The sequence below is a fragment of the Agelaius phoeniceus genome, chromosome 1, assembly GCF_051311805.1.
Source record: "Agelaius phoeniceus isolate bAgePho1 chromosome 1, bAgePho1.hap1, whole genome shotgun sequence".
In the NCBI taxonomy this organism is placed as follows: Eukaryota; Metazoa; Chordata; class Aves; order Passeriformes; family Icteridae; genus Agelaius; species Agelaius phoeniceus.
The window spans coordinates 143,842,541-143,864,946 of record NC_135265.1 but is presented as its reverse complement, the minus strand read 5'-3'; the positions used below and the strand labels follow the sequence as shown (position 1 = coordinate 143,864,946).

Below are 22,406 nucleotides of genomic sequence, written 5' to 3'. Positions count from 1 at the left end.
GCTGGCCCATAAAGGAAAGACCCAGCTCCCTCAGGCTGCCCAGCATAGAAGCAGATATGAGATGGATTCTGTATGATTTCTGAGCATGCATTTTCTATACACACTCAGAGTGACTTATTTCTCCTTCTTTTGAACAGCTGCAGCAGTCTGGATCAAGGCTATATCAGTATCCACATACTGTTTTTTTGTTTGGTTGATTGCTTCTGAATTTAACTCCTTCCTATTAGATCTTTAACTGAAGAATTTCTCACAATGTTTTTGAGGACAACCCACATCCCTTGGTAGCTGCAAACATATGTAAGAAAAATGCATTATCCAGTCCATTGGTAGCTTATCCTGTTGGGTGTTTAATGTGATGATTACTGGAAGAATTCACAGTGCTGAACTGTACATTTTCTATGTTTGGCATGTGGTGAGACAAAATAATCCTGTCTGTTACAAAGTCACTCATGCTAGTGGTTTCCAAATGAATCAATAACCCTTTTAAAGCCACAGCTCTGAGACCATCTACTGCTGTGATCCATCCACCTCTGGCTTTTGAACTGCCTACAGTCATACCCACCATCTGTTACTTTATGCAAGTCATCCCATTGACTCCAAATGGAGCTGGGGGTGTTCAGGGCTTTATGTTTAAGTGGCAAATCATGGAGACACTTCCACTCCTCTGGAGCTGGGAGTCCATTGCAGTTGGTGTGCTTTCCAAAATGATTCATCCTGACCTTTGCTTGAGACATACAATGGCTTCCTAGCAAAGATGAACCAGATTTCTGGAAGAAACACTTTAAAACCATAGTGGAAATTTTCTAGAAATAATTAAATGCAATCATTTGCAATGGTCAAAAGATCTGGACACCTGTTTGCTGGAAAAGCAGTGAGGAGGGAGGGGGCAGCTGGACCATCACTCAGCTATCCCAGTGCTCAAGGAAGATTAGCACCTGGGTAAAGGGCAAGGTGACAGGTGCTGAAGACAGCAAGACTGAGGTCAAAGTGATGGGAAGAAGAGACATAAATATTTATTGCTTCTCTAGAGGCCTCTACACAGCACAGGATAATGCAATGATTTGTGTTGGTAGGGACCTTAAGTGTCCTTTTGTTCCAACCCCCCTGACATGGGCAGGGACACCTTCCACTAGAGCAGGTTACTCAAAGCCCCATCCAACCTGGCCTTGAACACTGCCAGGGACAGAGCATCCACAGTTTCTCTGAGCAACCTGTTCCAGTGCTTCTCGAGCTTCACAGTAAAGGTTTTCTCCCTAATATCTAATCTAAATCTACCCTTCTTCAGTTTAGAACCATTCCCCCCTATTCTATCACTACACTCCATGACAGAGCCCTTCTCAATGTTTCCTGTAAGGCCCCCTTTAGGCAGAGGAAGATGCTGCAAGGTTTCTCCAGAACCCTCTCTTCTGCAGGCTGAACAGCCCCAGCTCTCCCAGCCTGGAGAAGTACTCCAGCCCTCTGGTCATTTTCAGGACCATCTCTGGAATTGCTCAGCAGGTCCATGCCCTTCTTATGGTGGGGGTCCCAAAGCTGAATATGGTATTTCAGGTGGGGTCTCACCAGGGCAGAGGGGAATGCATGTGGCTCTGATCAATCTCACTCTGCCTTCTTGCTGTGGAGACTCTCAGCTGCTTGGGATGTGTGTGCTGGGAGCCCCCAGCAGCTCCTTCAGCTCTGAGACTGCAGATGCTGAAGGCAGGCACTGAGCTACATTGACAAACCCAGCCTGGGGAGGTTCCATTGAACCCCTGACTATGAGGTGGGAGCCCTGGTTAGCATCAAACCCCTTCCTGCCTGTCACAGGTGCAGGGATTTTGCCGAGGGAGGATGTCAGCTGTAATAAGCAATCTCTTCTATCAGCACACAGCCTGAGCTCCCTGCACCACTCTGCCTGTCACTGGGTGAGGCCTTTTCCTCTCAGGCTCTGACTCATGCCCACATGCGTGAGCAGGATGTGCATCACGGGCCAGTCCCAGGTCAGCAGCTCAGCCCACGGCAGCCTGCCAGCATCCAGAGCCATGCCCAGGGCTGGGGACAAGCTGCATGCCACTGCAGCATCTTCTCTCCAGCACACCTGGACATCCCAGGATGGACCAGCTCCTGCCAGTGGCTAAGACTGGCCACACTGTCTGTCTGCAGGTAGCAGGGCTTGCCCGAAGAGCCTGCAGGCAGGGAGGTCCCTCCTATCTGGGGTCCAGACCCATCCTGACACAACAAAAGCACTCTCCCTGCAAAGCCACCCCTGCCCCTTGCTGGAGGGAGATTGCTCAGGGTTTGGCTGCAGTTGGCACACACACATGTAGGGCCTGGGCCACAGCACAGCATGTAAAGGTGTTCCCTCTCCACTCAAAACACAAATCCTGCTTTTCCCCATGTGCCCAGAAAGAAAGAAGAAGAGGAGATTGAGAAAAATGTTACTAAGTCAGGAAATCATTCTGGAGGAGGGGCAGCAGTTCCTCTAACCTTGCACATGGGGAAAGAAAACTATTTGCTGACTTTGCCTGATTTTTTAATTTATTGTTTTGCCAGCTGCTCAGATGAAAGGACAGAACTGCCTGCTGTAATGAGGCAGCCAGTCAAGCATGTCTTTGCAGCATGAAGCATCTGGCTGGGACACTAGTAACAAGTAGGGAATAGTCCAAAGGGTTCATGGGACACATCCTTTCACATCTCTCTTTGAACAGAGAAACCGGACATTTGCTTGCTCTTGCTCACATGAAAATCCAAAATCTCCTGGAGATCATTGCCTTCAGCAGACAGGGCTCTTACATATCAAGGATCACAAGACCCATGACAAAAATTCCCATGAGTTCACTGATTAAGCCTTTCTGCCCACTGGGCTCAAGTCCTCACCACTCTGGGGGCTGTGGCTGCCTCAGAAGGCTCCTGACCTGCACAGAGCCCAGTGTCACCTCCAGTCCCCATGGGGAGTGAGGGCAGCAAAAAGATCCTCCAAAACTGGGCCAGCTGCTCCTCTTTAGTCATTCCTGTGATATTGCTGTTGTTTGAAACATACTCCCCTTCCAAGCAAGGTAATTTATTGAAGCAGTGCCAAGATCTGCTGTGGAATTCATTGCTGCAGGATTTTGAGACCTCCAGGTACAAATAGAGTCAAAGCAAGGGCCGAGCAAGGCTTCCAGTGACAGGAAGGTCCTTGAAGGATGCTTAAATACCAAGGTGGGTACCAGTGGGCCACAGTTTAATGGAATCATGCAATGCTTTGGGTTGGAAGGGACCTTAAAGACCATCTAGTTCCATGCACTTTTGTGCCGCCCACAATTGTGGGCAGGCACAATTTCCACTAGACCATGTGGCTCAAAGCCTAATCCAGCTTGGCCTTGAACACTTCCAAGGTTGGGGCACCCTCAGGTTTTCTGGACAGCCTGTTCCAGTGTCTCACTACACCCACAGTAAAGAATTTCTTCCCAACCTAAACCAACCCTCTTTCAGTTTAAAACTGTTACTGCTTGTCCTATCACTACAGTCCCTGGTAAGTCCCTCTCCATCTTTCCTGTAGGTCCCCTTTAGGTACTGTGTTCCCGTGCTGCAGGGAAACACCTCAGGAGGTGCCTGCTGGGCACACTCCCATGCATGTTTGTAGGCATCAGGCAAGGGCACGTGCTTCTCCTGGGGCCAGATGGACCTGACAGCATCCTGCCTTCCCCCACATCCAGGCAGCTTGGGCACAGGCAGGAGGGTGGGGAGGAGCAGGGCTCCCCACCACACTTGTCAGCCAGCAACTTCATAAATGCACCAGGTGGGTTTTGCACTTTCACCTGATGTTTGAGGGTTGTTGCCCCTCTACTTAGCAACAGATGCTGCTGGGTGAACTTTGCTGCCATCAGTCACTGGGGGAAACACTCACACCATGTATCCCACTGCTCATCTGCAAAGTCATTCTCACTGCGTGTGCAAGTCTTGCCCCAAATTATGTGGGTATTTTTTCTCCAGTTGTTAGTGCAGCAAAGGAAACTCATGGTATTTGAGCCTCAGTGAGGCTATGAATCTGACAAGTTGAGACTTGACAGGGATGTTATCACAGGGCCCAACAATGGCTTTACACTCAATTACATTTATGGTTTCTTCAATTAATCTAAATGTTTATGGCTTTTTCACTACCAGGAAGTTAAGGAAAATTTTTTTTAAAAATCACGAAAAGGAAAACAAATTTCTGTAATGAACAATTTGCTGGTGCAAGGCTCTGAGACAGGAAAGAAACTGAGCAACTATCTTGGGTGGTGGGGAAGAGTCATTTTCTGTGGTGACCAGAGCTATATTTGATTTCTTAGGCAATGTCAGCTTTTGCATGCTACATTCTTTGGCTAATTGCCAGCCTGATGTGTAATACTTTAGCCACACTGTTGTTACTTAATCCTTTCCTAATCTGCAATTTGCGCAAGAGGAGTAAAATCTAAGCAAAGCCACTGAGAACATCTCCACTAATAATTTATCAAACTCAACTTTTGTTGTTGGCAGGAGACGGCAGTTGATGGAGGTGAATGTTTTCCCACAACAGCGCCGTATCATAAACACAGGGCAGCTGATTCACGCCACACTTATTTTCTGTCATCCACCCTTGGTGTCACCCTGATATTTCTTCGAATGATAAGCCTGTGTGTGTGTGCTCACAACACACCGCCGAGGCCCCAGTTTCATCTCTTTGTGCAAATTACACATTAATTAACCATTAATAACAGTGGGAGTTGCAGGCAGAAATCCACACCCGCCGTGATGAGACTGTGCCCTTGGTGAGCAAGTGCCTTTATTAATCACCTGCACCTCAGCTGGAGCTCCTGCACAGCCCTGCCAGACAAGTGCCCCGCAGAGGGAAGCGCTCACCAGCCCTAATCCTGACTTAAAGAAAAGCCTTACCTCTTGCTCTATGAATTTTATTTATTTTGGTCCTCTGGGCAGTGCTTGCTGTTGTTAGAAACATGATTGCTTCATACAGTTATGTTAATGTTTGCATTTGACAGAATGTAATTGATACTTGGCTGCTCCAGTTTCAAAGCCAAATTAGGAAATGAAGTGCTGCACATTAGCTTGTTTAGCTGGTTAAATACTGTAAATAAATACGTGCAGGGCAATGAAAACTAATGAGTTTTCTTTAAGGCATTTTCTAAATAGCTGGCTTCACAAAAAGAAGAAAAAGATGCTGCTGTGAACTCATATCCTGAAGGATTTCTCATTTTGCTGCAACAAAAGTTGATCCTGTCTGAAATCTGAAGACTGGATTTCACTTAGAGAAAAGGATTTTGCAAGTTATGGAGGAATCATGGCAAGAACTGTTGCAAATTTCACGGTACTTTTATCAACAATACTTCTGTGACATTGCATTTAACAAAGCCACTTTTTGCAAGGGATTAATTCAGACCATGGTTATATGTCAAGTTATTCTTCTCAATGCTCACTAGAAAAACATCTTTGTAAGAAGTATTTGTGCTGCTAAATCTGTGCACTGCCATAAGGCTGAACGTTAGGCTTTTTTCCCTGACAGAATGCAACAGCATGAAAAAAGTAGGGAAAAAAAATTGGTTTTCTATAAAGAGATAATCTGTTGAGAATTGCTTGACAGAGTGCACTCAGCACTGCTGGAATAATAAGTGTTTCTCAAGTTATCTCTCAGGCCTGCCCTCAGTGCATTAAAGGAGAGCTAGAGGAGAGTATTGCACTGGTGCTGTGATCCAGCCAAGGGCAATGAATTTTCCTCTTGTACATCTATAAAATAACCCTGTTCTTTCACCCCTCTGCTTTCATAAATACTACATTGATGCAGAACTGCCTTTGCCTAACTTGAAGATGTTCTACTAAAATCAGGGCACCGTTTAGCATAGGTAGAGCTGAAACTCTACCAGTCCTTTTTGACTGCAAATAACCTCAGCAGTATCACCTCCTTGGCAGAGATGTTGACCTTAAACCTGAGCTTGCTGAGCTGGCTGTTTTATCTGGCACTTTCAGAGGAAGCTGGTTTACAAATTCTGCTGTGCTACTTCAAAAGGAAATTATTGAACTGGTGCCTAAAATGCAGCTGAAGTACTGAGAGTTGATAAAAATACATACTTAGGATGTAAGGTCCATCCTGACTGGGAGGTTCGATGCCGGCTTAGGACGGAGACCAGGATGTTGTGAAAAACCTCAATTTTTCCTGTGTTTTTAGCAACAACACAGGACTGAAGTCTCACAGCACTTTTCAGAGAAGGCAATTTCAAGGTGAAAATGGTACCAGGTCTGCAAAATACCTAAGAGATTCATGTGGTCCTCAGCCAAAAGGACCATTTAAAAATAGACAAACTATGACTCTCTCAAAAAGAAATGTGTGCATTGCATAAATCAAAGTTCTCACACCCACCATCAAAAGTTTAATCACTTAATATGCTGGTTCTTTCAACACGTTCTGAAACTTTGTATACAATAATACAAACGATGGGGTAACGAAGCAATAGCAATTTATTCTGCTGTACAAACGGATGTTGCATTATAATCCCTAAAGCAATACAGAGGCTGTTTGCAGATGTTACTACAATTTGGCGTTTATTTTAATTGCTCTGCAGCACAGCTCATGTGAAACAAAGTCACGGGATGACCTACACGTTCACCTACTGAGGGTGACTTAACTGCAAGGGGGAGAAAAAAATGTTTTGAAAGTTTTCGAGGTTTCACTTAAATACGAACCTCCTGCAGCTGTTTTGAAAGGATGCATCAGGGCTCCTGTCCAAGCCTGAAAGCATGGTAGGGCAGGGGGTAATTTAATCAGCCAGGCTATGCAGTGTGCATATTTTTACAAGTCTTGCAAGAATGACATCAGTAAAGTAACTTGAGATATTTTGGTGTCTGACATTCACTCAGCAAGTGCTAAGAAAATATGCTTACTGCACAGATCACTGGCTTCACAGAGTGGGAGTCAAGGTAACTCATGAGAGTCTGCACACTTTCCTTTATCACTGACCAGGTCCCTATTCCCTCCTTTTCACTTTCCACTTCCCTTCTAAAAGTAAAAGCTGTTTTTAAAGTTGCTCCTGCTCAAGGAGCTGCCTAGAAGCAGTTGCTCCACTAAAGAGATTTCAAGCAAAAGGACAAAGTTAAACATGAGGCAAAGTATAAATAAAAATCAAGACTCTCTTCCTCCTCCTTTCCACTTGTGAGCGATGATCTCACCGCTCCGGGTGGATTGCAAGGGTGGCTTGATCTCTTTCAGGAAAGCACATTCTCTAACCTTGATACTGCAGCTATTTATACTCCTCTCATCTCACCACAAAGAAAAGCAGCTCTAATAATCCTTCCCTTCGTTTTAATGAGAGCACCGTGCTGCCTCCCAGCAGCAGGGTCAAGCCTCTGCCCACGAGCTCTAGCTCCCTGTAACACCAATGCTCTTGGTTACTGCCTCTCCTTCTGGCTGCTCACTTTTATAGACATCTGAGATCGGATTTTCCACTGGCTGAAGCATCACATTGCCAGGCACACAGGTGCAGGATGACAGCCCTGCCGTGCCACAGCATCTTCTGCTCACAGGGCACAGAAGGAAACAAATGCATGGGCTGAAAGGCAAGAGGGTTTCTAAAATTCAGAGGCAGAGTTCTAAAACTCCTCTCTCCCTTGTTTATCAGAGGAGTAGGACATCCCATTTCACATAATCCAGGGGACATCCCAAGCCTTTTCCACCTCACAAGAGGCAGGATCCATCCCCTGTCCCCACTCTCCCTGGGAATTCAATCCCAGGCTGAGTTGAGGGAGTTCAGGCTAAGGCATGATGGAATGCATATCCAGACCATAGAGGAGCTGATAGTCTCTGAGGCCAAACCCCGTATTTTCAGATTAAACTAGACACACTGAGCTGCATTCCTCTTGAGACACCATAAAAATTGGGGACAAACATTATGAAACCAAGTTTATTAAAACTTTCTACAAGTCAGACTTTTATCATCCAGGTTTCCACAGACATATACATATGTACAAATTGGACATAGTGTTTTTAGCTTTTCTGGCAGAATTTTCTACCAATATATACAAATGTACTGTTTTTCATAGAAGGGTTAAACTGTATCACAGATACAAATGTCAAGCAATCATGAGAGGTTTAGTGCAACGGAGAGCTGGAGCGCTCTGCTCTTAATGCTCATGATTCTGTCAAGTTAGTATTGCCAACAATAATTCACATTAAACTGCTCTTTGACACCTCTTATTAAGACAAAGTACAACAAAACAAGAAAACAAAACCCCAAACAGTAAGGTATGTACAAAGTACACAGTCCATGAGGTATACATGGTATTCTTGCAACGCGTGGTGGGACTGCAGCTTGCCAGGGTTAACCCTTAAAATGACTTCACTCGAACTGGGTGGTGTTGGGAACATGCATCACCCACCTCATGGCCATTTTAGAAGCCACACTCTTGCCTAAGGTGAATGGACATCTCTGCATAAACCACTGGACACATGTGAAACTAAGCAGAAATCTTAGGCAGGACTAAGCTTTACTTACCCCCAACCCAGGAAGCTCATGATTCAGATATATTCATTATTCACACATATTGGAAAGACTATGAATAATCATGCAAAATAAAAACAAAAAAACCCCCAAAATTTTAAAAATTAAAAAAAAAAAAAAGGAAAAAAAAAATGGCGGGGGAGGCTGGAGGCAAACAGCATACCTGAATAATCAGCTTAGGGTGTACGGAGATTTTACTCTTAAGACTAACTTTTTGTGGGGGTGGAGAGGGAAAGAGGAGGTGATGTGGTATTTTTAAGAGTTAAGCCGGTTGAAAAACATGGCCATGTTTACAGGTACTGTACAAGACACCCCTTATCCTTTCCAGGGGAAGGTGCCCCAGCCGATAGTGTTACGGTTTGGTAAACGGATACGTTTTGGCACTCGGAGCTAACGAGACCTGCTACTTGACAAGCTCGCTGGGGGCATAAAGTTATATAGGCTACACCGTGGTAACACGAGGCTTAAGTCTATTTAAAACGCTTTCCTGGACAGCGAATGGAATCAGAAGGGATCCAGCTGGGAGATCCACTGGTTTCTGCTTCAGAAAGAGCCACAGCAGTGATTTGTCTTACGGGTGGATGTAGGAGCTTCACGCCTCTGAAAGCAGGATCAGCTGGAGGAGCAGCAGCGAGCAGAGAGCTGGCCATGGTGGGTGAAGACCTCCTTCCCTCACTATCGTGTGCTTACAGTCAGAGAGCTGCTTCGTGGGCTGGCTGCTGGGGCACGCCGAGGCGATTCCCCTTTTAACCATTTCTGTCAGATTTGTTCAGGCAGAGGTGCGCCACGTGCCCCTCTGCCCCTACACATTGTGGCCAGGGCTCCACACCTCTGCAGCCGCTGCAGGAAAGCAGAAGGAGCTGCCTTTCCATCCCACACCTTGCCAGGCATAAGACTCTGCAGCCAAGATGTGACCAGTTACACCGGAGGAGGATGCGGGAGGCAGAAGAGCCAGAGAGTTCTCACAAGGCTGCACAAGTCCTCCAGGGCTGGTGGGACCGACCAGCAGAGCAAGAGGATGGAACTCTGAGTACACTTAGGGAGTGGAGACCTCCAGGGTGGCATTCATTTAGACAAGGTCACTTTTCTGACCATACTGGCACTTTAAGATGCTGTTGAGTTTGCAGAAGTGGGAAAATGAAACCCTACAAAGATGCCGGAGGTAAGAACCGACGAGGTTTTTGAGATTTCGGGGTTAGCAGAAGAAGGAACTAATATCATCACTGTCTCCATGATATTCTGGGACAATCTGATCTGAAGCTCCCGTCTCCTGGTCTGTATATCCAGGCTCCAAGACTGCCTCAAACCAAGGGTGAAGCAAGATCTCTGGAGCAGTGAGTCTTTCGGAAGGCTCCCGCCGCAGGAGGCTGCGAATGAGGCAGCGGGCTTTGGGGGAGACGTGGTCAGGAATACAGAACTGTCCGCGCCGGATTTTGGAAAACAGAGTGCTAGGGTCCGAGTCATGGAAGGGATAGCGTCCCACCAGCAGGGTATAAAGCATCACTCCCAAACTCCACACATCGGCCGATTTTCCAGAGTAAGTCCCCGTTGTGTTTAGGATCTCAGGGCTGACGTACGCCGGGCAGCCGTGCTTGTCTGACAGTGCATCGTCTTCACCTTTGATGATGTGTGTGTCTTCCAGACTCTCCAGACGCAGCTGAGTCCTAGGGAGGGCAGGAGAGGAAGCCACATGTGAGAAATAGCAACAGTAGTCGTGAGCAAGCACAGCAAGCCCCTGCCATGGCCCCATTCTCTCTGGCATTGGCACTGAGAAAGGAAACACCTCAACTTGCAGCAGAGAAGTTGCCCAGACGCCCGGGAATGTGTAATGGAAGTGCTGCTGTGTGCACCGGGCCGGCATTCAGTGACGCTCCTGTTTTTTTATTACCTGGAGATTTTAACAACACAGAGGACTCTTGAGGAACACCAAGTCTCTGCTACCCACGCAGGTTGCAGTGCCACTGCAGGGGGTTAATTGGTGACATGGCACTTTACAGCCACTGTGTGCCGTTCAGGCTTTGAGCAAACAGCATGCAGCTGTGCGATTCCACAAACCACAAAGCCCAGCTCCCCTCTGCACTGGTGAGGATCATTGCCTTCCCTCAGCTTTGTTTTTTTTTTGTTTTTTTTTTTGTTTTTTTTTTTTTTCATTTTAGTTCATAATTTATTCTTTTTGCCTTTTGGGGCGTATCACCACACCCACCATCTCCAGGTGGAGATGGGTCCACCCCAACCTCCTATTTTGGAGGGTAAGGGGAGCTCCCGTCGGCAGGGAAGCCACCAGGCAGCCCTGGAAGGGCTCTGCACTGCCTGGCAGCCTGCAGGGGTGTAGATATGTTGGCTTCAGCCTGTCCTCAGCCTGACCTCGGCAAATACCCATTGGTTCTGCAAACGGAAAATATGACTCAACGAGAACCGTGGGCCCGGGATTGGCTGCGGGAGCCCTGAAACTGCACCTGTGCAGAGCCCGCGTCGCCTGCCATTGCTTAACCCTCTTCTTGCCAAATGTGATGCACATGACATCGCCTGTGCAACACGTTATTTCCAAATGAGCGAGACTGTGCGCAACGTAACATTTCAACAAATGTTTCATCTTCTTATGGGAGGGAAAAGCTGCAATAGTTTCCTTCAAAGGAATAGCTTTCTTTACGTGTCAACATATGGCTGTTTCAGAGGGGCAGTGCTGGTTAATTTTCTTATCAAATTCGTAATAGATATCCTGAAGAATCATTAGCCCAGTTCAACAAAACAAACAAAATCCCTTTTTCTTTTGCATCAGTAGTATCACCTTACATTTTTATGATATTAAGTTTTCAGCTTTCAGTTTCCATTACAGCTTTTACTTAGTTTTTTAACATTCCTTGGGATAAGCAGCTAGTCAAGAGTCAGTTTTGCTGTATTTCTGACTCTGCCACATGTGGTAAAGCACTGCAAGAGCAGCAAACACTCCAGGGGAATACTGAATTATTTCCCTAATCTAAATTTACCAACTAGATTCTATGATCTCTTCTATGAACCTAGGCTTTAGGCTAAGTTTTAGTAAAGTGATTTTCTTTGATGCAGGATTCCCAAAGCATTATTTAACCACATCCCACCTTCCCTCCTGTGTGTGCCCACGATCCACGGGCATGGGGGGCATGGGAAGCACAGCGGTAGAGGGGGGATAAAAGCCTCAAAGGGTTCATTCAGCAGCATCACTTTCATCAGCAGAGTGGTTCAGCAAAGAGACCCTACCCAAGTGCTGGGGCTCCACCGTGGGTCACAAGGCAACTCTCCCGAGGAGGGACCAGAGCTCCAGCTCCTCACATCTCCTGCTCCCCCAGCTGGGCTGCTCCCTCCCGCCGGTACAAGACCTCAGCATCTCCCCTCTCCCTCTCTGCTTTTTATTCATTTGACACTGAATGAGTGGCACACATGACATCTTCTGGCGCTAACGAGCATCTGAGCTATCATCCCTTTGTCTGCCAGCGGGTTTCACTGAACTTCTGCTGAATGAGAGGAAGCTCCCGGCGAGCTTCCTCCCTTTCATCAGTCAAGATCTAAGAGGGAGTGCACCCCGGTTAGATCCGTGACCTACTACACACACGTGATGAGGACCTACTCGGATTGCTCGCAGGTGATGCCCGGCTGACGGGGCTGTTTCCACTCCCTGGCACGCTTTTTGTGTCTCTGGATGTGGCGTTCCTCCCTCCCCACTCACCCCAGGGCTGGCTGCTGACTTACCTCTCTTCATTAGAGAAGACAAATTTCCTGAGCTTGAGGTCACCAAGTACGATGGCTGACTGGTGGCAGTGAGCTACAGCGGAGACAATCTGCTTGAACAGCCGGGCAGCCTCCTCTTCCCTCAGCCTCTTGCAGCTCCTCACGTAGGAGTGCATGTCCCCAAAGTCCTTTTCAAAGAACACATAGGCCTTGGTGTCTCCGAGAATGACTTCGACAACCCCGGTGATGTTTCTGTGTGACGGCAGCTGAATGTAAGGTCGGATCTTGTCCTGGTAGTGTTTGAGGGGGAACACCTGTATAGAGGAAATTAAACCCAAATTCATTCTCAAGGGCGTTGAAAGCTGCAGCTCGCGTAGCAACTCTCCCCAAACAATGACGAGAGAGCTGGAGGGGAGCCAGGGCTCGGCAAGACCGGCAGGAGCGGCTACCGAGACCCTTCCTGTTCGTTGTATATCGAAAGGCTGGGGGGCAAACTAAAATAAAGCACTATTCCCACAGCCTCTGGGGGCAAGGCGCTTCGAGGTAAGCCGGAGTCCCGGCTCACTCGCAGGGCGTACAAACGCCGCCGGGGGCTGGCCGGGCGTTCCCAGCCGTGGAGCACCGGGAGGATGTTCGGCAGGACCCGCTCCCCACCCGCGCGGCTCCCGCTCACCTTGCAGCGCAGCTCCCGGCCCGAGCTGACGCTCAGCGCCCGGGACACCTGCTCCCGCTCGGCCAGCGGCAGCAGCAGGTACGAGGCGATCAGGCTGGGACCCGCCGCGCCGCCGCCGCCGGCGGGAGAAGCGGGGGCACACGGCGAGCCGGGAGCGCTCAGGCAGTCCGGGGGGCCGCATTCGGCGAGCCGAGGGCACTTGGCGGCCGGCGCTTCCTCGGCGGGGCCGTCGTGCAGGGGCTGGAGGCGCTTGGCCGGGGCGCTGCGGCAGCGGGCGGCCGGCAGCAGGGACGCGGGGCGGCTCATGGGGGGAGCGGAGCGGGCGCGGAGCTACAGGCGGGCGCTGCGCGCTGGGCGCATCCCTTCGCTCTCCCCGCCGAAACCTCGGGCCGTGTCCACCATCTGCTGCCGAGTCCGCGCTAAAGTAGTTAGAGGCTTTTAAAAAAAAAAAAATTTAAAAAAAAAGGTGATTCTCCTCCTCCTCCCGGCCCTGACGCACGGGGAAATGGGAGGAGGGAGGCTGGGACACGCCTGCTCCGCTCCGCCCGCTGCTCTCCGCGCCCCGGGCCCGCCGTGCAGCCGGGCGGGGCGGCGGCGGCGGAGTCGCTGCGGGACTTGAAGGGGCCGGGCGGGGCGGCGGGGACCCCCCCCCTTCGACCTTAAATAATTGTGTCGAGAAAGCGAGGCCACCTTCCTTTCCAGGATCTTCTTGTTCATACAATTGCAGGTTCCCAGCCCCAGTCCTTACTTTTCACTAATCCTAAATAACTAAATAACTAAATCCCTCACCCCAAGGTTTGCATCACAGCGCTGTTGAGTGAGCATAAGCGTTTACTCATACGCGTAGACGTAACGTGCACCATCAGAAATACTTGGCACTGGGTGTTTCCCATGTTAAAACTATATCTGCTGTCCGAAAAAGGAATAGCTCGGAGAGCCAGGCAGCAGCCAGCAGCTGCAGTGACCTGCGAGGAGCAGACTGAGAGGAGCTCCACACAGCTCAATAGCATGGCTTTAAAGGAGTTGTAAATAGACTTACAGCCGGGACTGGTAGTAAATGGAAAAGGAAAAAAAATGAAAAAAGAGACAAAACCAGACAACAGATCATCCCTGGGAAAAAAAGCAGACAGCTGTAGTTTTTACAAGAATGCTTCAGAAGAAAACTCTACAGTTTTCTGTTTATATATATGCAAATTTTCTGTAATTTAGCGCTGAAGCTTCCCTAATATTAACACAGGGACCCTGCATTTTGTTATTCAGTAGGATCAACTCCTCCTCTGTTTTGGTTTCCCCAACCCGGGTCTGTACAAGAGGCAGAGAGGGCTGAGTGAGGATGGGTCACCCAGCTCTGAAGCCTGTGATGCCACGTGTGCAGGTATTTGCTCGGATTCCTGATAGATAACTGCACAGCAAACCCATGCATGCCTTCAGCTACTTCTAGTGTATTTTAAGAAACACATGAAACTCTTGTGCGGGATGACTCATAGCATAGCAGTCCCATTAATGCATTTAAACATAAAACGCATATGCCATAAAGGGATATCCCAGGGCCTGCATTTCTTTCTTTTTTTTTTTTTTCCCCAGAAATAAAATTCCGTTAATGCCTGCAGATTGTTTCTGAGTGATTCACCACAACTCTCAAAGCACACTATTTTATTTGGTTCCTCTCATAGGTAAAACACAGGCAAGTATCTATCAGACCTTTTGTTTTACTTTTCCCTTCCTGGAAGTTTAATGATTGGAATGCTGCTGCTGCTGGGTGAATTTAGCTGGTAGGATGCCACATGTGTGGGCTGCTTCCTACATCTGAGACAGCACAAGGTGCAGGGTGGGGGAAAAGGGTATCAGTACCTTTGGGGACAGGGGAAGGGTGCAGACAAAAACAAAAGAGCAATGGACCTGCATAAAGGTTCTCATGGGCATTAGTGTGTACTGGTGTCCCCTGTAGCTCTCTCAGAACTGAGATGCAATGTGAGCAGGAATGAAGGTGTCAGTGTTCCCACCCTCCCAAAGATCCCCCCTCTCAGCTCCTGTGTCAGATCACTGTCCCTGCTGAGGAGAAGGGCCACACCGAGGATCTGCTCCATACATTGTTGGAAGCTGCATCCTTCATCTGCCCAGCCTCCCATCCATCTAAAACCTCTAGCTCCACACCATGGGGACACAGTGGCACCTGAGCACAGTGCTTGGTTCGAGCTACTGCAGCCAAACGGAGGATGGCACCCACTGGTGCTGAAGAAGGGAAAAAAACACCTCTTGTCATCCTGGCTCCCCCAAAAACCACCTGGCATGTGAGGAGAGCAGAGGAACACACAACATTGTACCTCACAGTCCTGCCACTGGCATTGTACTGCCAGTCCTGGGCAGCCTTTCCTCACAGGGATTCCAGCAATTTCATGCTCTGTATGTCTGTCTCTGCTAACTGGAGCCCTAAAACTGGGTGTGCAGTCTCCAAAGGCCAGGAAAAGATAACCCCTGGGGCATTCATCCCAGAAGCACTGGTGGGTGCCCTCTTCTAGCTGACTGTATATACTGAACTATAGTTGACTGTCTACATGTAACTGAGACAAACCAAAGCTTAAATCTCCAAGGTCTTTGAAAAATGGGTGAAGTTCTTGACAGAAGGAAACCTTTGTTGCTTCTTTAAAATGCCTGGCATGCTTTCAGTACTCAAAACCTTAATGCCATGGCTTAACATATAGTAGCATTTATTACTCAAATTAGTATTATGTTTTGGGTACAGAATATAGGAAAAGGTCCACATTCAGACTCCCCTCCATCTCCACCAAATTCCTTTCAAGATGCAGAGCAGAGAAGTGATTCCCACTTTGGCTTTTCTGGTTTTTCTAATTTTGGCCAACCCCCAAAATAAAAATATAAAAAATAAAAAGAAGAGATGCCAAGGATATTGTCTGATGACCTGCATGGCATGTTCTTTTGCTCTTTCTCAAAGGGCTGAAACTTGTCCTCCTTACCCATCTCTGCCAGTGCTTGCATGCAGCCCTGGTGTGGTTAGGAACCAGTGCTGAGAACAGGAGGAATTCCAGGAAGAGATCTGTGAAAAACTGTTGCAACATTTCAGTATTATAAGATTTTTGCAGAAAATGGAGCTACCACACTTGACACAGCAGCCTTGTGTTTGTTGCCATCACACCACTGGCTTTTAAGCATGCAGGCTTATCTCCTGCACTAGTCTCCTCCTGAAATCAAAAGCCATCTTTTGGGGTCTTCCTTCTATTCCCTGTGTAAACCTTCATCATTCCATCTCCCCCTTCCCAAAAAAAGACTTTTCAGGCTTAGCATGTGTGATGAATCCTGTCATGGTAATTCCCAGTTTTGCCTGTGGTGAATTTGAGCCTGAATGGCTTTACAGCTCTTCAAAATGAACCAGGGCAATGTTACACATCTCCAGTGAACAGCACTGAAAATCATTGTGGAGCACACATCAGTGCACAATTACAGACCTAATGCTGGGATAAAACATTGACTCTGTGGATAAGTCCTGCTATCCAAGTGCCAGAAAAAATAAACTGCTGTGAGCCAGCAGAATAGAACAGAAACCAACACTCAGATGTTCCAAAGGGACTTGGTACCTGTGAGGTGGGCAGGGATGACCTTTGGAAGTAGAGTTCAGTAGGCTTCATGCTTGGCAAAGGATAACAGTGTGCAACAGGCACCTTCCCAACACTACTAAAGTCTGAGGAGCTCTCAGTCAAAGGACATTGCAAAATCGTTACAAAAAGTAGATCCTGCCTTGGAAAAGGCCAGTCAAAGCAAGCAGGACTGCTGGCTGTCTCCTCACTTCTGGAGTCCCAGCTGCTAGGCAAGGATCTGGGACTGCAGCAGAAAAAAGAGCCTGTGGGATGTGTATCACAGAATGGGCACATCCTAGCAGAGGGAAGGGTCTTACCCAGCACAGATTTGCCAGAACTATGACAAGGTGAATATTGCTCTTCATATATTTTTTCTCTTTTTTGAAACAGACAAGCAGCTTAGTGCATCTGTGAGATGAAGACTGAAAAATCCAGAATTCCTGGTGCTCAGGCATTGATCCTCCCATTCCTCTTATTTTATTTTAGGGAATTTTTGTTACATGGTTTTCAAGCATCTACCTGCCTTGCCCTCAGCCAGTGCTTACACTCACCTGAGCAGCTGCTTTTCCTTAGATGCTCACAAAATTATCACTGTTGCTCCAGTTCTCTGACCCTTTATCTCTATAACTAGAGCAGCCAGAGGCAATGAGAATTGTGTAACCATCTCCCCACTTCCCAAGTGCTTGGGACAGGTCTGGTAACTTTGACAGTATGTCTCATGGGACACACAGAATAAATCTCTATTAGATTAGGGCACTTATAAATAAACTGGCTGCTTGTCACAGAAAAAAATGAAAAGGTCCTTATTTTAGTTACTGGATGACAGAGGCAAGGAACACAAATATTTTGGCTAATATTAAACTATTGGTAATCGATGAAAAATCAGTATCTTTATTTTAAAAGTTATCTCAAGCCATGTAATGAAAATTAAACTACTGCCAGATTGAAAGCCAACAATTTAAAACCAGCATGTCATCTATAATCTAATGGTGTACAGAATTACCCTGCACAGATGGGGCTCAAAGAGTAGTCGTATGGCCAGGTGATAAAGAACTGAAAGTGATGTTTTTTATAGCAGAGCAGCATCTGTGATAACCCACAGCCATCCTCAGACACTGTGGAACTTGGCGGCAGATTCACCGCTGAGATATAAAACACATGACGAGCACGTAGTGACATCAAAAGCAGTGCAGTGTAATGGTGTTCAGATGTCTCCCCTCAAGCCCACACAAAAGCTGCTCTCAGGGCTGCTGTAGCTCAGAACTCTCAATGATTCCCTTTTGATAAGCCTGTTGTTAACAAATCCAAGGAGTCTTATGAGCAGCACCTCCTGACTTTGTTCCTTTGCTAACTGGAGAGCATGAAGGCTTCTTCTGTTGCCTGGAAGACGTGTGAAGGTTCAGGTTTTAGACCTCAAATCCTGTTTTTACTTCAGAAGTCGATTGCACAAGCGGACAGTGAATGAGTGTCTCCGTTTCCCTTGCGGTCAGAGAAGATCCTATTCATACTGAGTTTACAAGCAAACACTTCCTTTGGTAAGCTTCCCATGCAATTCAATTCATGTGCGTGCTTTCAGGCTCTGTCTTTGGGTCTGGACTAACATCAGAACAAGCAAGAGAGGCAGGCTCTCTTCTCAGCCCACCACAGCCTTTTCTGCAGTGCTTTGAAATGATGAAACACACAGTGTTTTCTGCATACTGCTGCAGTCCTGTCAAGTCACTGCGATTATTCACGCATCAAGAGGCTAAGCACACACATGGGTATCTACTGGATGATGTACACCCATTCCAGAATTTTACTTGCTTAACAATCAATCTAATGTTTTTGCTCTTTATAGTTACTGGCTGGGAGCCTAGAATCTGCTGGCACCTACACACAGGATTCTCCTCTGAGCATTCTGTGACCACGTCAGGTGTTTGAAATATTATGTATTAACAATAAGTACTTTATGACCAGCAAAAAAATTATTATTTATGGAAGACCTGGAATTTGCCATCAGTACCTGTAGTGAGGAGCCATCAGCTTAAGGCTTTGACTGTACTAACAGAAAGAAAGACCTGTCCTTGGGATATTCTTACATTTTCCATTCCAGGAAGCCCTTTTCTAAGTGCATCTTCTTCACTGTATAATAAAGCACTATCCATTAGGCAAACGTTTAGTTAATGGACACAGCAGGATCCATATATGAAGATTTTTAGGGAAGATTCACTTGAAATGGCAATGAAACTTAATAAAGTTGCACAGTGAATTCTAAGCTAGAGATTCTGGCCACAATACCAGATCTATTCTTGAGAAAAATGTCATGAGGTACTTGTGACCACAGGTAGGTAAGACCTTTGTCATCAGCCACTCATGAGGAAACATGAGTATCCAAGAGGACATTGTCTAAAATAAGGCAGTGTGTTGGCCTTGGCTGTTGAGTCATCAGTATCACTTCCTGCAGCCCCTGCTTTTGCTCCAGGTATTTCTCAAGGGAGCACTGACTTAGTCTTTTTGATTCTTCTAGAATGAATAAGATCACAGCTCCAGAGCAGTAATGATGAATATGTCCTTGATTCAGAGGAATGTGCACTCCTTTTAGCACAAGTGTGCTAAATCTTCCATGAGATGCCTGCCTGATTAGTTTTTATCTTTATATGGCTTCACTGATTTGAAAACTTCAGACTCTCTAGTTGTAAAATGGAAGAATCTGTTCAAGTGAGAGAGCAAGCTTAAGTGAGCAAGTGTTAATGGCTTGTGCCTCAGGGTACCACTGAAAGCTGTTGTATGTGGATCTCTCTTGCCTTTAATTCACTATTTGCCTAGACATTTCTTTAATCCTCCAAAATACTACATGGAACTTCTCTAGCAGAGACAGATTCTCTCCAGTTTTTAGTGACAGATCCTTCCCAGCTACCCTGAGGTTTGCTGCATTTGTAAAGCACACCTTATGGGAAAAAGAAAATAAAAAACAAACACCTGACCTCTGAATTTCTTTTTAAAAATATCATTGCAAAATTTCTGACGTCAGACAGTGAGACACAAATTACCCTGTGAACTGTTAACATATGCCTGTTTACATATGATATCTTATAGCCAAAGCAGATTAAGATTTGAAGGTTTAACTGCTGTTGAGTTTCCACTATGTGAATCATACAGATCATACAGCTTATTCATCACAGGCACTTATTTTTATTCTTTAACTCTTTCAAGCTACTTCTTCCCAGAGTGGAGTTTAGGGGGAATGTGGGACACGTGGGAACACAGAGATCACAACTGCACAACAAACCCTGAACTTTGCAAATGAAGGAGCAAAGAGCTGCCATTAACTGCAGCCACCCCAGTGAATCAGTAGTGGTTTGTATCTTGCACCAGGTGAGCTGACAAGCACAGAAGCCTTCCCCAGCTGCCACGGTCAGTCTGTCCTTCCACCTAGTTAAGAGCCAGCTGCAATGGATGCTGCAATGATGGCCAACCCTGGAATCTTTCAATTTAAGGAGGAAAATTACTTTAAGAACCAACAGGAGAGAACCGGCCATGACAAAATCAACAGGATAGCTCAAGTTCCAGGTTCAAAGAAAAAAAAATACCATTCAAGATACTAGGATTCCTTGGGTGCTATGATATAGTTTAAATTCAGAAATGCCAACCAATTCAGAATTTAAATTCAGAAATGCCACCAAACATTTTGGTGAAAACTTCATTGATTTTGGTAAATGCAGACAGTTTATTCTAGCACTTGAATCTGTGTGGTGCATCACTGATTCTAACGGGACTCAAGTAATCTCACCAGCAACACTGGCACAAGTGAACAAGTATCTGTCTTCTTCTGGATAACATGGCCGTATTTTAAAAGAGGCATCTCTGCTGATAAAAGAAAGAAACCTACCTCTATTTAAATACACATGCCTATTCACCTCAGATGTGATTGTTACTAAAGCTAGGCAGCCCAGTGCTGCCAAAAATCAGTCCATTTCTTTCAGGTGAAACCAAGAAAGATTTCAGAACTTCACTTGCTGTTCAGATTCTCTGATTCACTGACACTGCCTGGCTCAGGCTAGCAAAGGAGAGAAGGAAGATGATGTAGTTTGAAGCAGGAATATGAACATCCAAAAATACCTTTCCTCTTGGAGTGGCCATAAGTGACTGTTTGACTATTTGTTCTTTTCATTTAAAGTGTTGCTTCAGATTTGTTTGGTTTTTTTCTCCCAGCTGCATCATCTTAAGCAAGCAGTCCACCTTATTACCTGTGGATTAGCTAACAGAGGCTGAGTGCAGCACTGTGATGGGTCAAGCCTTTTTCATGCAGGACAACAAGGTGTAACCAAGGCAGCAATCTCCTTCACAGCATTACTCACTGGAACATGAGGGCAATGAACCATATCAGGAACTGCAGCAATCCAAGGCTATACTGGTACAAATGCCACAGGTAGCAAACCAAACCTGCTGCCACCAGTTTGTTGGTAGGAATCTGGGTATAATTTACCATTTATAATGTTATGTGTTATTGGAAGGCACACTCAGATACCAACACAAGCTAAATTTGAGGTGCAGCACTTGTTTGTGGCCATGGAAAATGTATGTACATCTTTGCATGTGAAAACTTGGGAGGCTGGTTGTCTCTAGGGATTGAATTAGGTCCAAGAGGACAATCTTAATGCACCTCTGCCAGAAACTGCAGAGCTTGTTTAACCAATGCAAGTTTCTGTTTCTCACTATTCTGCTTAGAAATGGTTCAAGAATAAATTTAGCCACAAACTTAAAGATGAAACAAAAAGGACATTCCCTCCCCCTCCCAGTTTTTTTTTTTTTTTAAATGCTATTGTTAATGTCCTCCCTTGTGGTATTTAACTGAAAAATGGTGACCCACCTTAAAAGCTATAGGTTTGAGCCCTGAGGTATTTTAAAAGGGACCAGATTTTACACATAAAAATACAAACAGGTACATACTGCTCAACCACCCCCCAGTCCCTATTTAGTTATTTCAGCTGGGATTCCATGGCAGAAGCACCCACGCTCGCTGCAGAGTTGGGAAAGGATGGACCTTGGGGGTTAGACCACATAATGAAAATTAGCCAGCCAATTCCCATATGAAGTGTTTTGAACACAAAAGCCCAGTACAAGTAATAATGGTTCAGTTCTCTTTTTCAGCTATGAAATCAGCTTGCAGATTAATATTCTTCAATTACAAAATAACAATTTTCAGTTTGAAGTGGTTTGTGCTCTTAAGTGCAATTGGGGTTAATAATGGTCTATGAAAGGAGAGCTGTTAGCAAACAGTAACCCAGAGTGAAAACCTTAGCACATGGGTACCTCAGCTACATTTTACATTAAATGTCAGATTGTAAATTCAGAAAAATTACATCTAGCCCACTAAGGATCCCAAAGCTCAAAGAAACCTGTATTTTCTGCTCACATATGCCAAGAGATAATTGTCATCTGACTGCCAAGGCAGCTTCTTTTACCTATGGCTATTTCTAACTCATGTATATATATGCCTCATCTGTCTGATGTGTTCAGATCAATTTAGGCAATAAATAGTGTCACAAAGTTTAAGTTCTTTTCTGGATCTGTGCCCAAAAGCATAGATATCTGAAGCTTATACAAAAAGATTAACTGTTTTTCAATCCAAGGCATATGGTTACAATATATTTGTACTATCTGAAATTTAGTTATTGGAATACCTCTGTAAATAATTGTAGTCTTCTAGCCTACAACATTAAGGTAAAGCCTTCTGGGACTCCCAAATGAAAAGGGCCCATATTAAATGCTTCTGAATTTCAAAAGAAAAACCTAAGTCAGGGCAGAGAGTTCAAAATTATGAAAAACAAGGCCAAATCCTTAAAGCTGAGTGGTTGTTCTCTGTGGCCACAAACAAGGTATAAGTGTGCAACACTTTCTGCAAATTCATCTCCAAGGTTTGTGTTACAACATGGGCATGGTCCCAAGCACTGAAAATCCTTGGTGACAGTGCCC

The 22,406-nt window shown here is 46.0% G+C and overlaps 1 protein-coding gene across 1 annotated transcript; it reads right to left on the bottom strand.

The window, feature by feature from the left end:
- Positions 1–7,872: 7,872 nt before the first annotated feature.
- Positions 7,873–22,399, bottom strand: TRIB1 (tribbles pseudokinase 1). Its single transcript, XM_077188906.1, has 3 exons — positions 12,859–22,399; positions 12,207–12,499; positions 7,873–10,147 (listed from the first exon to the last, which is right to left on the bottom strand). The coding sequence occupies exons 1-3, from the start codon at positions 13,162–13,164 to the stop codon at positions 9,679–9,681; spliced, it is 1,068 nt and encodes a 355-aa protein (XP_077045021.1). The 5' UTR covers positions 13,165–22,399; the 3' UTR covers positions 7,873–9,678.
- Positions 22,400–22,406: the final 7 nt, after the last annotated feature.